At 47.3% G+C, this 13,503-nt stretch overlaps 1 protein-coding gene across 1 annotated transcript; it reads right to left on the bottom strand.

Annotated features, from left to right (window-relative positions):
* Positions 1 to 3,186: 3,186 nt before the first annotated feature.
* Uba5 (ubiquitin-like modifier activating enzyme 5) lies at positions 3,187 to 12,062 on the bottom strand. The gene is made up of 11 exons (XM_013028232.1): positions 12,018 to 12,062; positions 11,815 to 11,904; positions 9,784 to 9,893; positions 8,263 to 8,349; positions 7,887 to 7,971; positions 6,608 to 6,712; positions 6,076 to 6,203; positions 5,329 to 5,464; positions 4,459 to 4,546; positions 4,223 to 4,329; positions 3,187 to 3,514 (listed from the first exon to the last, which is right to left on the bottom strand). Exons 1-11 carry the CDS (start codon positions 12,054 to 12,056, stop codon positions 3,431 to 3,433), a joined length of 1,059 nt encoding a protein of 352 aa, XP_012883686.1. The 5' UTR covers positions 12,057 to 12,062; the 3' UTR covers positions 3,187 to 3,430.
* Positions 12,063 to 13,503: the final 1,441 nt, after the last annotated feature.

The raw sequence follows: 13,503 nt of genomic DNA, 5'->3' as shown, positions 1-13,503 counted from the left end.
CTGTGGTCGGGGGCGAGGCCCTGAGTTCAGACCCCACTGCTGCCCACCCCACTTCAAAAAACACAAAAAACTTCATTTTCCTGCTTTCCCTCCTCAAGGACAACGCTGTGCAACTGGGCAAAATAAGCATTTGGATTTTAAGCCTTCCTGTTTTGATTTTTACCAAGTATGATTTAAAGGCCATTCAGACGGAGTTGGTACCAGACTACACTGTGTCAGATGGGCTGCACTAACGGCATTACTGGAGTCTGCCGGCGCGTTCGTGTGAGCCACGCCGGGGAGTGTTGTCTGTCTGTCTGTCTGTATGGGAAGAGCAGGCACAGCGGGAGCGCACAGGGCTCAAGGACTTGTCTTTTCCTCTCGGGACCAATGCAGCCTCTCCAGCCATGCCCCACCTTTGCGTCCTCATGGCTGTTGTAGACTAGGTCTCTAACTCATCATGTGAAAGTGTCCGGGACTAAAGGCATGCTGTCCAGAAGTGGTTGGGATTGCTCTCCAGTGGAACAGGAAGTCCTCACTGCGACATTGTGCTTTTATTATTACTCGAGCTTCTCCCTCGGCGAGTCGCGGCGCCGGGCTTTGTGCGCGTGTCTCTGTGCTCCGTGGGAAGCGACAGCAGCCACGCGCCAGGCTCCGTGTTCTCCACCATCCCCGTGCACCATCCTCCCAAATGGCCTTCACCCAGCGGTGTCACCGCTCACCACCAACTCAAAGCAGTCTGCCCTTTTGATGCCAAACACTCAGTATCTTTATAGACTTGATGAATAATGTTTGGGGTATTGCTGGCTTTGTCATCATTTGTGCATCTATACAAAGTCATCCATTTTAATACTGAGTCTACTAAAGGTGTGAAAAGTGTAAAAAACAAAACCTACCACCCCATACTTCACGGCTAGAACACCAAAGTGCAAACTGATTCAAGTTCTCTTTCCTTTCTCTATAAACGAGGATTACCTTCTGCATAATGACTAGAGGAAGACGTTGCTGAGCGGTTTTCTCGAAGACTGGAACACCGTGGGTGCTCATGGAGTGTCTGTCTCTCGGTGCTTGGCCCCGAGGCCCCGCTCCTCCGGCTGGGCTAGGAACACATGTAGCAAGTTCTCAGGCCTGGGACATCCCCAGTGAGAATCTGCGCTTCAGCCAGGCCGCTCCGGAGCACTCATGGGCCCATGCTTCAGTCACTGACATGTTACAAGAAACAGGGTGCTGGGTGCCCACGGCTCACGCCTGTCATCCTAGCTACTCAGGAGGCTGAGATCTGAGGATCACGGTTTAAAGCCAGCCCAGGCAGGAAAGTCCGTGAGACTCTTATCTCCAATGAACCACTCAGAAAACTGGAAGTGGTGCTGTGGCTCAAGTGGTAGAGCTGAAGAGCTGAGGGACAGCACCCAGGCTCAGAGTTCAAGCCCCACAACAGACAAAAAAATAAAAAAAGGCTTAGAGAGCAAAGAAGATCAAATAGAAACGTAACATCTCGGAGTCTGCTACCTACCAAAGGTGCAGATAACTGGGTCCCCACGTACAGGAGACACTGGTTTTGTGGCTGTTGTGATGGTTTACAGTAGGTCTTGGTGGCATCATTTAATGCTATAAATTAACAAGTGTATCACATTAAAAGAAAAACAGTTCAATCTGCACACTCAAGAAGAACCTGGGGAAAAGCCTAAGAATAATATCTCTATTATAATAAGTGCATATTATGTATAATATATATACAATGTATTATACATTGTGCATTAATATATAGTATATATTATACATAGTATAACAGTATACATTATAACTAAGCCAGTTTCCTCAGTCTGACAGTACCCTGTCTGTGGGGTACAAAAGTATCCTAAGTCCCCTATCTCCTCGGGACCAAGTGGCCTATATAATGTGTGTTATATACATATTATATATTGTGTATATATTACGTATACTGTATGTATTATGCATATATATATGTTTAATACATACATCTAGTATATGCAGTATATGTATATATAATTATATATTATACATATATACATACTATATATAGTATGTATAGTATATATGTAGTATATATATATATATATATATACACATATTATATGTATATATGTTGTTCCTCTAAACCTTGACCTTAAGAAAACTTTGAAGAAGGTGCTAATAGTTCTTCAAAGTGACTCTATAGCAAAATTTAATTTTAGTTGGGAGAGGGGGATGATTACTATATATTTCAAAAGAATTAAACGTACAGTATATAATTTGGTCACATTATTGTTTTGTTTATTGTGCTAGCGATAGGCACTGTTAGAATACAAGTTAGAATACTTGATGGAGACAGCTGTAACAGACACCATGTGTGCCTGTGTGTCAGGTCCTCCAACCGGAAAACTAGGTTTTCATTAAAATACCCCTTCACACGGAGAAAGGCGGGGCTCAGACACCTCAATCCTAAACTCAACTGGAGTTACAACGAACAAATCCCTGTCAATGCCTTCCAGAAAGGAAAGAGGAAATTGAAAGTGTAACGGGAGGAATCCCAGCTCCGTTGGTAAGTATGAAGTTACTGCTCGTCAGCATAGGCTCGCATTTACAGCTGTCATGGGATGATACCTATGAGATCCTTACGAGAAGAAATCTGTAGGACATATTTTCCTACTACACAGAAAACCCATCTACTCAGCAGGCTGAGAACTGGAGGGATCTGGTTCTAAGCCAGGGTAAGCAGAAAAGTCTGAGACTCCAGCTCCAAAACTAATGCAAAACAGTGAGGCTGGAGGCGTGGCTCGCAGGGCTGAGTGGCAGCAAAGCAAGCGCAAGGCCTTGGGTTCAAGCCCAGCAGCTACCACTGCGTGTTATTTGTTTTTCTTGAAGCCGCTGGCTCTGCATCCATCCATGCAAAGCTCCCTCAGCCGTCGTCATTCACACGCGACGCCGGAGAAAACCCATTTATGTGAGTTTGCAACTTAGTAGGGAAACATCCTTCCGGGGAATGAACACGTCTGGTGGTCACTGGATGGGATGAGCAGCATTCACACGCGCTGTGGGGCGGGATCCACGCGTGCCTCCCTGTGGGAAACCCCAGCTTTCACCTGCCTTGCAAACATGGAGCTCAGGGGTCTGGAAACCTTCCCACTGCCACCATGTGGCTGCTTTGTCATCAGGAAACACTGGAAGTTTCTATTTTACTGGTTGGCTTGTTTAAAAGCCACGGTGGGTCCAGGTCATAGTAGTGGACTGTTTCCTCCTTTCCTCCCGCCAGAGACAGAGCTCGAAGTCATGCGTGGCAGAAGGCGGCCCGCTGTGCACAAGGGAAACAGTAACAGCCGCTGGAGCCTCACCAAGTACAACAGTGCGGTGCAGATGTACGCCCTACGTTTTATTAGCTTTTTTTTTTCTTTTTCTTTGCATTTCAAGGGAATAGTTTAAGCACAAAATGAACTACATGCCAGCCCACCAGCTACAGGTTCTTCATCTTGGCCATGAGGTCTTCCAAGCTCTCGCCAGAATCTTCCACTGCTACTCCAGGCGCAGGGTCTTGATGCTGTTCGCAGAAGAGGGGAACGTGTGAGCTCAGGGCCTGTGCAGAATAACCCTAGCCACATCCAAGGAGATGGAGGCCAGCTTTCCTCTCATAGACATGCGCAGCAATTGTTAGCAGAAGAGAGGTTTCTCCAAGGCCCCTGCCCATGCCTTCACAAAGGTGTTTCCACCAGCATAGTTTTAAAACATAGTTAAAATAACCAATGTAAAAAAGAAAAATCCTCAGTCAAAAAACTTATTATACAGTTGGACACTATGGCTCACGCCTGTCATCCTAGCTACTCAGGAGGCTGAGATCTGAGGATCGCCGTTCAAAGCCAGCCTGGGCAGGAAAGTCCAGGAGACTCTGATCTCCAATGCACCACCAGAAAACTGGAAGTGGCGCTGTGGCTCAAGTGGTAGAGTGCTCACCTTGAGCACAAAAAGGTTCAGGGATGGCTCCCAGGCCCTGAGTTCAAGTCCCATGACTGATTAAAAAAAAAAAAATTAGACATTGAGTAAACAGAAGCATTTTATGTCTGTCTTCAAAGAACTTCAAGTGAGCCAAACAAAAACCCCCACATTAACACTGAACACCCCTTTCTCTCAAAGCCGATGTTGTGAGATACCCACCACACTGACTCTTCAACATCACAGGCAGACGCAAAAGGCAAGCCCACGTTTTCCCTGCCCACCACTGACTTTCGAGCAACCCGGGTTTGACAAGCACCTGTGTGGGGAGAGTGTATGCCACTGTGATGCCTTTGGGCAGGTCGGGCACGGGGCCTGAAGACCTCCTCAGCTCCTCTTCCGACACCTCAGACACCAGCTCTATACCTGTGCAAGGACGATCAGGAAGAAACTCCTTCACCAAGGCGGGCACTGTCACCACCCAATTGGTCTTCTATTCACAGCACAGGAAATGTGACATGAAGCTACAACGTCAACGTGTCAAAGAACACCCACCCCACTCATTGTCCTCGTGCACGACCTCTTCCTCCTCCTCCTCCTCCCCCTGGCCGGCCTCCGGTGTGTGCTGCTCAGCCGCCTTTCTCTGCAAAATCAAACAGAGCCAGTTTCCACTTTCTCACGTCTCTGAACCATGAGAGATTCACCCAGGTCCTCTATCTTCGCAACACCCAGAAAGGACTTTAAAAATATACTAAATAGCCAAGCACTGGTGGCTCATGCCTGTCATCCTAGCTACTTAAGAGGCTGAGATCTGAGGATGGCAGTTCAAATCCAGCCTGGGCAGGAAAGTCCAAGAGACTCTTACCCCCAATAAACCACTCAGAAAATTGGAATTGACACTGTGGCTCAAGTGGTAGAGTACTTGCCTTGAGCTGAAGAGCTGAGGGACAGCACCCAGGCCCAGAGTTCACAGAAAGAAAAAACAAAGCGGGGAGGGCAAGATGGAAAGAGTTACAGAGGGTGAAGTTGATCAGGATATGTTGTATTCATGTGTGGAAACGTCACAATGAAACCCCTTGTTCAACTAATACTCATTTTAAAAAACCTGAGCCCATTTATCTTGATCCCAAGTGTGCTTTTTTGTGTTTTTGTCAGTCATGAGGCCTGAACTCTGGACCTGGGCGCTGTCCCTGAGCTCTTTTGTTCAAGGCAATCGCTCTACCACTTGAGCCACAGTGCCACTTCTGGTTTTCTAGTGGTTTATTGGAGACCACAGTCTCAGGGATGTTCCTGCCCGGGCTGGCTTTGAACCGTGATCCTCAGATCTCAGCCTCCTGAGTAGCTAGGATGGCAGGCGTGTGTGCTTTTCTTTCCCATCGCTGATGGAGGCAGAGCAAGCCCGGGGTGGGGGCGGGGCGTGCGTACCTCATGCTCCTCCTGCCGCCTCCTGCAGTTGCGGTCGTTGCACTGGGGGTTTGGCTTCATGGACATCGTGGGGAAGAAATCCTGCATCGCATTGTAGCCCAGGTAGAAGCTGATGGTGCCAAAGTTTAACAGAAACCTAGAGAAACAAACCACACAGGTGACAGAAATGAACACTGCACAGGTGCTCCGGCTGCCCAGCGATGTGTGATGCAAAAATACCAGTGCCAAACGACCGTGTACCCGTGCCCATGCCACACGTGTTTACACGTGCAATGTGAACGCATTCAACATTTCTGCATGAACAGATGTGTATGCATAAATAAAAAGTATGAGCTGGTGGCTCACGCCTATCATCCTAACTACTTAGGAGGCTGAGATCTGAGGATCGTGGTTCAAAGCCAGCCCAGGCAGGAAAGTCCAAGACTCTTATCTCCAATAAATCACCAGAAAACCAAAAGTGGCGCTGTGGCTCAAGTGGTAGAGCGCTTGCCTTGAGCTGAAGAGCTGAGGGACAGCGCCCAGGCCCAGAGTTCAAGACCCATGAGAGGCAAATAAAAACTACACACACCTATTTATAATAAAAACACACTACCATACACATCTGTCAAAAACTCATATAACATGAAGTTTTAACAGCCTAATAAAAATGCCAACTGAGTTAAGCACGGGCGGTTGTAATATGTCCTGAGGTTAACTCCGTGTTTGCCAGACACAAACACAGCCACGTGTGGGCCAGGCCACACTTACTTGAGCACGTTCTGCACCAGGACACCTGCCACCACCCCCATGGTGGTCGGGAGGCTGGCGGCGCACACGCCATCGCGCTTCAGCGTCTTCTCATCCATGTTTGCAGCAACTACGAGTGGCGGAGCACACTGCATAAGAGCACGAGAATTTCAAAAGCGGGGAAATATAGCATGTGTGCTAAGTCCTATTCCACCAGACCCACATGTATTTTTCTTTTTCTTTTTGCATTACCAGGGTTTGAACCCAGGGATTTATGCATGATAGGCAGGTGCCCTAGACTTGAGTTAGGTCCCCAGCCCTGTTTTGAGCTGCTGGGGACTCCCTTTTTTTTGCCTCTCCCATGTGTGGTTTCCCATCATGACCAGGATGATAGGCTTGACTCCCGCCTGGCTGTATGGCTGACATTGTGTCTCGCAGGTGACAACGCTCCCAACCCCAGTGAACTGAGCAGCTGGGACTACAGCGGTGAACCACCATCCACAGCTCAAGTTCATTGTTCAATTCCCCTCCACGCCCAAGCACTGCCGCATACCGCGAAGCAGGCGGACTGCCCGGGAACCATGAGCTGGATGTGGCCCGACACTGCGTTCTCGCTGACCCCGGACTCCATCCAGGTCTGTCCGAGTTCATTGCACGCCTGCAGGGAGAAGAGCACGAGGAAGGAAGATTCACAATGCACAGCAATTGGCGATCCATTTTTTCGGCGATCAGCACAAGCTGTGTGACATTCCCTGTCAGGTTAATGCAAAAACCAATGTTTCTCTAGAACTTCAGCAGCAACAATGGTGAATGTCACATAAGAAGTGAAAAGCAAAAAAAAAAAGTGTGAAAAAAATTTTATAAATATTTTAAGACAAACAAGGTTTTCCTCGATATTTATGTTGTTCATTCGCTCACAATAAAAAGTTAAAACCAAAGCTGAGCAGGGGTTAAGTATGATAAAGCGCATGTTCACTTCACAGCCATGAGGCCAGAAGCACCCGCTGCTTTCCTTTGGCATAAAAGTCCCGGCTATGGCAATACAGCTCGGCAGGGGAAGTGAGACCCACAGCTGTTGCCACAGATTTGAAAGTAGGCTAACAGAACATTAAAAACAAATAGGGCCAAGCGGGGGCTCACGCCTGTCATCCTAGTTACTCAGGAGGCTGAGATCTGAGGATTGTGGTTCAAAACCAGCCCGGGCAGATAAGTCTGTGAGACTCTTATATCAAATAAGCCACTAAGAGAAACAAGAAAGGACAAAGAAGAAAAAGAAGCAGCAGAAGATGCAGAAGCAGCAAGAGCGGAAGAAGCAAGAGAGGAAGAAGCAGCAGAAGATACAGCAGCAGCAGCAACAGCCGCCGCCACTGCTGCCAGAGTAGAGCTGTGGCTCAAATGACAGAGCGCTATCCTTGAGCTAAAGGGACAGTGCCCAGGTGAGTTCAAGTCCCAGGTTGGGCAAATGTTTTTATTTTTTGTTGGTCTGGGGGCGTGAACTCTGGGCCTGGGCACCATCCCTCAGCTCTTCAGCTCAAGGCCAGCGCTCTACCACTTGAGCCACAGCGCCACTTCCAGTTTTCTGGTGGTTCATTGGAGGTAAGAGTCTCATGGAGTTTCCTGCCCAGGCTGGGCTTTGAATCACGATCCTCAGATCTCAGCCTCCTGAGAAGCTAGGATGACAGGCATGAGCCCAGCACCCAGCCAGGCAAACATTTTTTAGAAAAGCAAACAGGATTTGTGCTGAGCACTGGGTCCAGTGTGGGGTCGCGCACTGATGACCTGTAAGGGGTCCAGGTGGCGCGGGGCAGGGCGAGCTCTGCAGCAACACTCACCGTGTTGATTGCCATCCGAGCTTCAAAGTTGTCCACACAGCTGAGCACCAGGTCCACGGGCCTCCCTTCCTCCATGCCGCCACCACTGCTCACAGAGAACAAACTTCATTTGAAAAACAGATCAGGAAGCTGGGTGCTGGTGGCTCACACCTGTCATCCTAGCTACTCAGGAGGCTGAGATCTGAGGATCACGGTTCAAAGCCAGCCTCGGCAAGAAAGTGCCCATGAGACTCTTATCTCCAATGAACCACCAGCAAACCGGAAGTGGCGCTGTGGCTCAAGTGGTAGAGCGCTTGCCTTGAGCTGAAGAGCTGAGGGACAGCGCCCAGGCCCAGAGTTCAAGCCCCACGACCAACAAAAAAAATAAAATCTTTACCTTATTCTGTCCATGAAATGTTGAAAGTTTTCCACTGTGGTAATATTGTAGTTATGGACTTCAAAAAGAACATCAGGATTAATGTTCCTAAGAGAGAAAAGGGAGATGATTATAATGTCTACCTATAGAACTAGCAAGAAATAATGCCAAATAGAGGGGGGTGGGGGAAGGGGGGATAGGGGAAGGTGGGTGGGAGATGGGAAGGGATGGAAAGGGGAAACAAAGGAGGAGGCAACAATGCTTGATAATAAAAAATGTACTCGTAACCCCTCTGTATGGTATTTTCACAATAATTAAAAAAAATAACAAATAGAACCGGATGCCGGTGGGTCACGCCTGTCACCCTAGTCACTTAGGAGGCTGAGAGCTGAGAATCTTGTTTGAAGCCAGCCAGGGCAGGAAAGTCTGTGAGACTCTTAGAAGCCAAAAGCAGATGTGTGGCTTAAGTGGTAGAGCACTAACCTAAAGCAAAAGCTGCTCAGGGACAGCACCTAAGTTCTGAGATCGCCCAAGGACCAGCACAAAATAAATAAAAAGTAACAGGACATAGTTTTAAGCACTAAAGATTATGTAATCTCTGTTTAAAAAAAGTAGAATTCAAGTTTTTTGAAGGATATCCAAAGTCCTTATCTTTTTCTGTTAAAAATTTTGTACTTCTGCCGGGCGCTGGTGGCTCACGCCTGTAATCCTAGCTACTCAGGAGGCTGAGATCTGAGGATCGCGGTTCAAAGCCAGCTCGGGCAGGAGAGACCGTGAGACTCCTATCTCCAATAAACCACCAGAAAAACCGGAAGTGGCGCTGTAGCTCAAGTGGAAGAGCACTCGCCTTGAGCTGAAGAGCTGAGGGACAGCGCCCAGGCCCAGAGTTCAAGCCCCATGACGGACAAAAAAAAAAAAAAAAAATTTTTGTACTTCTAACTGGGCGCCAGTGGCGCACACCTGTCATCCTAACTACTCAAGAGGCTGAGATCTGAGGATCACAGTCCCAAGCCAGCCTGAGCAGGAATGTCTGTGAGACTCTTACCTCCAATGAACCATCTGAAAACAGAAGTGGCGCTTTGGCTCAAGTGGTAGAGTGCTTGCCTTGAGCTGAAGAGCTAAGGGACAGCGCCCAGGCCCAGAGTTCAAGCCCCACAAGCGACAAAAAAAAAAAAAAAAAAAAGAATCAGAACAATAATATTCCATAAAATGGCAGGAAACTCAAATTTCAGGGTCCAAAATCAAGCTTCACTGGTGCAGAGATATGCTAATTCCTCTGTGGGCTGCCCGTGGCTGCTGTCTGGTGATATGCACCTGTGGCTCTCCCCAGAGAGACCCTGTGAGCCTCCAACACTGAAATGTGCATGACCCAGCTCGGTGTACACAAGCGCTGCCAGCCCGAGCCCTAAGAGCCAAGAGGACTCCTGGCGCAAGCGACATCTGCCATTTTTAGAGCAGAGAGAAGACTCGCGAGAGTGATAACACAGGAGGCTAACTCAGACCACACACACACACCATAGATTGCCCCGCAGGTCTGCTTACCTCAAGGTATGCTCCGCTGCCTGCACTTTGCTCAGCCCCGCCTGGTGAGGCTGGAAGAAGAGGCGGTTCATGTTGGCCAGCTCCACCTTGTCGTAGTCAAAGAGTAGCAGCTGCAAAGAAGACGGCATTCCAATGAGAGAAATACCGATGGGCGAGAAGGAACAACAAATGCGGTTTGATGACAGTCTGAGTGCATGCTAAGACTCAAGATGTTCTACAGTATGTAAGCAGCTTTTGTTATCCACTTAGGGTCCCTGGTAAAGGCTGCTGTGTTAAAGTGTAGTGAAATTGGAATTTAAAGTGAAACGTCTTCACAATGCTGCCCGGCTTCTCTAAATTACTTCACTGAGAAAATAAGGTTCACCTCATTAAAAAAAAAAGAATTGTGCCAAAATCCAAATGTACCTTTTTTTTTTTTGGTTAAAAGGAAACAATTAAAGGATAACTGAAATCTTACCTTAAAACTTAAAACTGGCATCACTTGACTTCCTCTGTGTGAAACAATGCATATCCCATGTAAGGGATAAAACATTCCAAAGAGAATTACAGACTGCTGAATTGCTGTCTCCTGCTTCTTGGGCCTCTTTCAAACAGCTTGTGTTTCAGACACAAACTATTTAAAATGGCCAGGTCACATTTCTGTGTGTGTGTGTGTGTGTGTGTGTGTCTGTCTGTCTGCCTGTCTGTCTGTCTGTCGTAGGTATTGAACTCTGGGTCTGGGCGCTGTCCCTCAACTCTTCAGCTCAAGGCGAGCATTCTACCACTTGAGCCACAGCACCACTTCTGGTTTTCTGGTGGTTCACTGGGGCTTGGAACATCGATCCTCAGTTTTCAGCCTCCTGAGAAGCTAGGATGACAGGCCTGAGTGACCAGCACCTGGCTAGGTCACATTTCTTAAAGAGTGGTTTAGAACCAACAAGCTCCCTTCCTCGTCTGAAATTCTATAAATCTGCAATGTCATTCTCAGCATGCAGGCCCTGAGTTCAAGCCCCAGAACCAACCTAAATAAACAAAAAATAAAATAACAACAACAACAAAAGGTATGATAGACAGGTGAGGAGGCTCACACCTGTAATTCTACCCAGGAAGCTGAGATCTAAGGACTGTGGCCTGAAGCCAAAAATTATTAGAGAGCCAGCTGCAAGTGACCCACGCCTGTAATCCTAGCTACTCAGGAGGCTGAGATCTGAAGGTCACGATTCAAGGCCACCCTGGGCAGTAAAGTCTGTGAGACTTATCTCCAATTAAGCACCAAGCCAAAAGTGGATTTTTGGCTCAAGTGGTAAAGCACTAACCCTGAGCAAAAAAGCTTAGAGACAATAATACCCAGGCCCTGAGTTCAAGCCCCAGGACCTGCGCGTGTGTGTGGAAGAATATTTGCTCTATCAAGATGATAAAGGCATATAATTGTGTATCTAAGGTCATGAGCCTCATCTTTATAAATCTTAACATTGCACTGAACTCCAATATAGGTTACTTCTTCCTACTGAAAATACAAATCAAGTCTTAAAAGTTAAAAAAGAAAAAAACTTACATATGTATATATTGTGGAAATGAGGGTATAACTCTGTGGTAGAGCACCTTCCTACCACGCACAGGCCCTGGGGTTCTACCTCCATCACCCCTATCCCCCAAATCTAGAGCTTTCTCTAGCTCAAGTTCAACAACAAGGAAAGTACGTTTTCTAGCATGTTTACATGTTCAATGAAACATTAGGTGCTTTAGTGTTTCACTCCCATCAGATTCTACAGCCTTCTCTCCTAGGTTCTAGACCTATTGTATGCCAAATGAACAGAAATTCTCAAACACAGTTCGAATGGTCTTTGGGTTATGAGCAAGTATGTCAGCTTGTATTTGGACAGGGGTCTGCCTCAACCCTTTAGGTTAAAAAGAACCCTCTGAATAAATACATCACAAATCAACAGACTATTGATTGGGGAGTTGGGGGGGGGTGTCCTAATTTGTACCTGATTTGCTCCTGGAGGGAGACATACCCTAGATGAGAGGGGGAAAAAAAAGCAGTATTTTTACCTTACCAATGCCACACCTTGTCAGCATTTCAGCAGTCACGCTACCAACGCCGCCAACACCTACTATTGCTACAGCAAAGGTGCGGATTTTCTAGGGAAAAGCAGAATTGTGTGTGTGTGTGTGTGTTAGCTCTTCATTTAATCCGCCAACAAAAATTATCTTCATTTACTGAGAAGGTCTTCGGAAACTTTGGTTTAGCATACCTCATAGTCTCTTACAATTCCCATTCGCTTCAATGCCATCAGGCGACTTTAAAAGAAAAAGAAAAGGAAAAAAAATGCTTTAAGGCTTGAAATTGCTTAGCCACTAATGATATAACTAGGTGTTTGCTAGCAGAAGATGAACAGCAAAACTCAATTGTTACTGTTGTTCTTAAAGGTGGAATCGTTTGTGGTCGGCTCTTACTAGATGAAGCTAACTTAGGGATGGGCTCGGAAGCAGATACCTCCTAGGTAGTCTGGGGAATAGCATTGTTCTAAAGCTCCTTCTGATGGGTGGCTCAGATGGGCGTCCAATGGCTTCCATGCTGAGTGGGTTAACACTTTCCTGTTCGTGTGGAACAATGATGCTCTGTCCTCAGAATCAACTCAGGGGTAGAATCCCACTCACTTGTGGCCTCTGCCCACAATGGATGACATCTATACTTTTAGTAAGCACCTACTGCATGCCAAGGACTCTTAAGAGATACCGTAAGCATTACTGCTAACCTGTTCTGTTATTCTTCTTAGCATAACTGTCAGCTACATATAAAGCCTCTGTTCTGGTATATGATCACATTTACATATACAACTGAAGTCTTGGATATCAACTAACACCTCATCTCCTGAGTAGCAATTTTAAGAAAGGAAAATGAAAGCTCTGTGATTATTATAGTATCAACAGATCATCTTTTATTAACATAATTTCTGAAAGACGACCTTAAATACAACTCATATTCCTTCACATTTCACTTGGGAGTTTTCATTTGTAAATATTTTTAAAAATATCTAAACCTCCTAGCTACTCAGGAGGCTGAGATCTGAGGATCGTGGTTCAAAACCAGCCCGGGCACGAACGTTGGTGAGACTCTTATCTCCAATGAACCACCAGAAAACCAGAGTTGGTGCTGTGGCTCAAGTGGTAGTGCACTCGCCTAGAGCTGAAGAGCTGAGGGACAGTGTCCAGGCCCAGAGTTCAAGCCCCACGAGTGATAAAAACATTTTTAAAAAAATCACACCCTGCCTGGCTCTGCCACTGAGGCCTTCTGTGCCACACACACACACACACACACACACACACACACACACACACACACACAAGACCACTTCACCAGAGGGGTGGGTGGGGCTTGGCAGGCTGCTCATACAGGTGACACTGGATGTGACTTCTGGGGGGGGAGAGAGGCGAAGCGAGGCGGCCCCAGCGGGGGCGACACGCGTGGACAGGAACCAGACCATATGGACGCTTAGCTGGGATGTTGCTTTTTTTTTCCCTTCTTCTTAGACAAGAGTCTCTTCTGACTAGCCCTAAGACGTGGCCTTACCAATTCAATATTAAAAAGAGAACTGCCCAGACCCAGGGGAAGGCGGCGGGAGGGTCAGGTGAGGGGCTGGGGGGGGGGGGGGGGGGGGGGGCGGCGGTGGAGAAGAACCTAGAACAGGTGATGCCAGGGGAATCCTCCCTCCTCCCGTCCACCCTCCCTCCCACCCC

This window comes from Dipodomys ordii, unplaced genomic scaffold (genome assembly GCF_000151885.1).
Source record: "Dipodomys ordii isolate 6190 unplaced genomic scaffold, Dord_2.0 Scaffold107, whole genome shotgun sequence".
In the NCBI taxonomy this organism is placed as follows: Eukaryota; Metazoa; Chordata; class Mammalia; order Rodentia; family Heteromyidae; genus Dipodomys; species Dipodomys ordii.
This window is presented reverse-complemented; position numbering and strand designations above follow the sequence as displayed.

Bases quoted from the DNA above. Each gene is read 5' to 3' on its own strand.
- Uba5 (XM_013028232.1), bottom strand. From the start codon at position 12,056: ATGGCATTGAAGCGAATGGGAATTGTAAGAGACTATGAG. The intron at 11,905-12,017 runs GTATGCTAAACC...GCTTTTCCCTAG, and splicing joins GAATTGTAAGAGACTATGAG to AAAATCCGCACCTTTGCTGT. The intron at 4,547-5,328 runs GTACGCACGCCC...TTGATTTTGCAG, and splicing joins GGCGGCAGGAGGAGCATGAG to AGAAAGGCGGCTGAGCAGCA.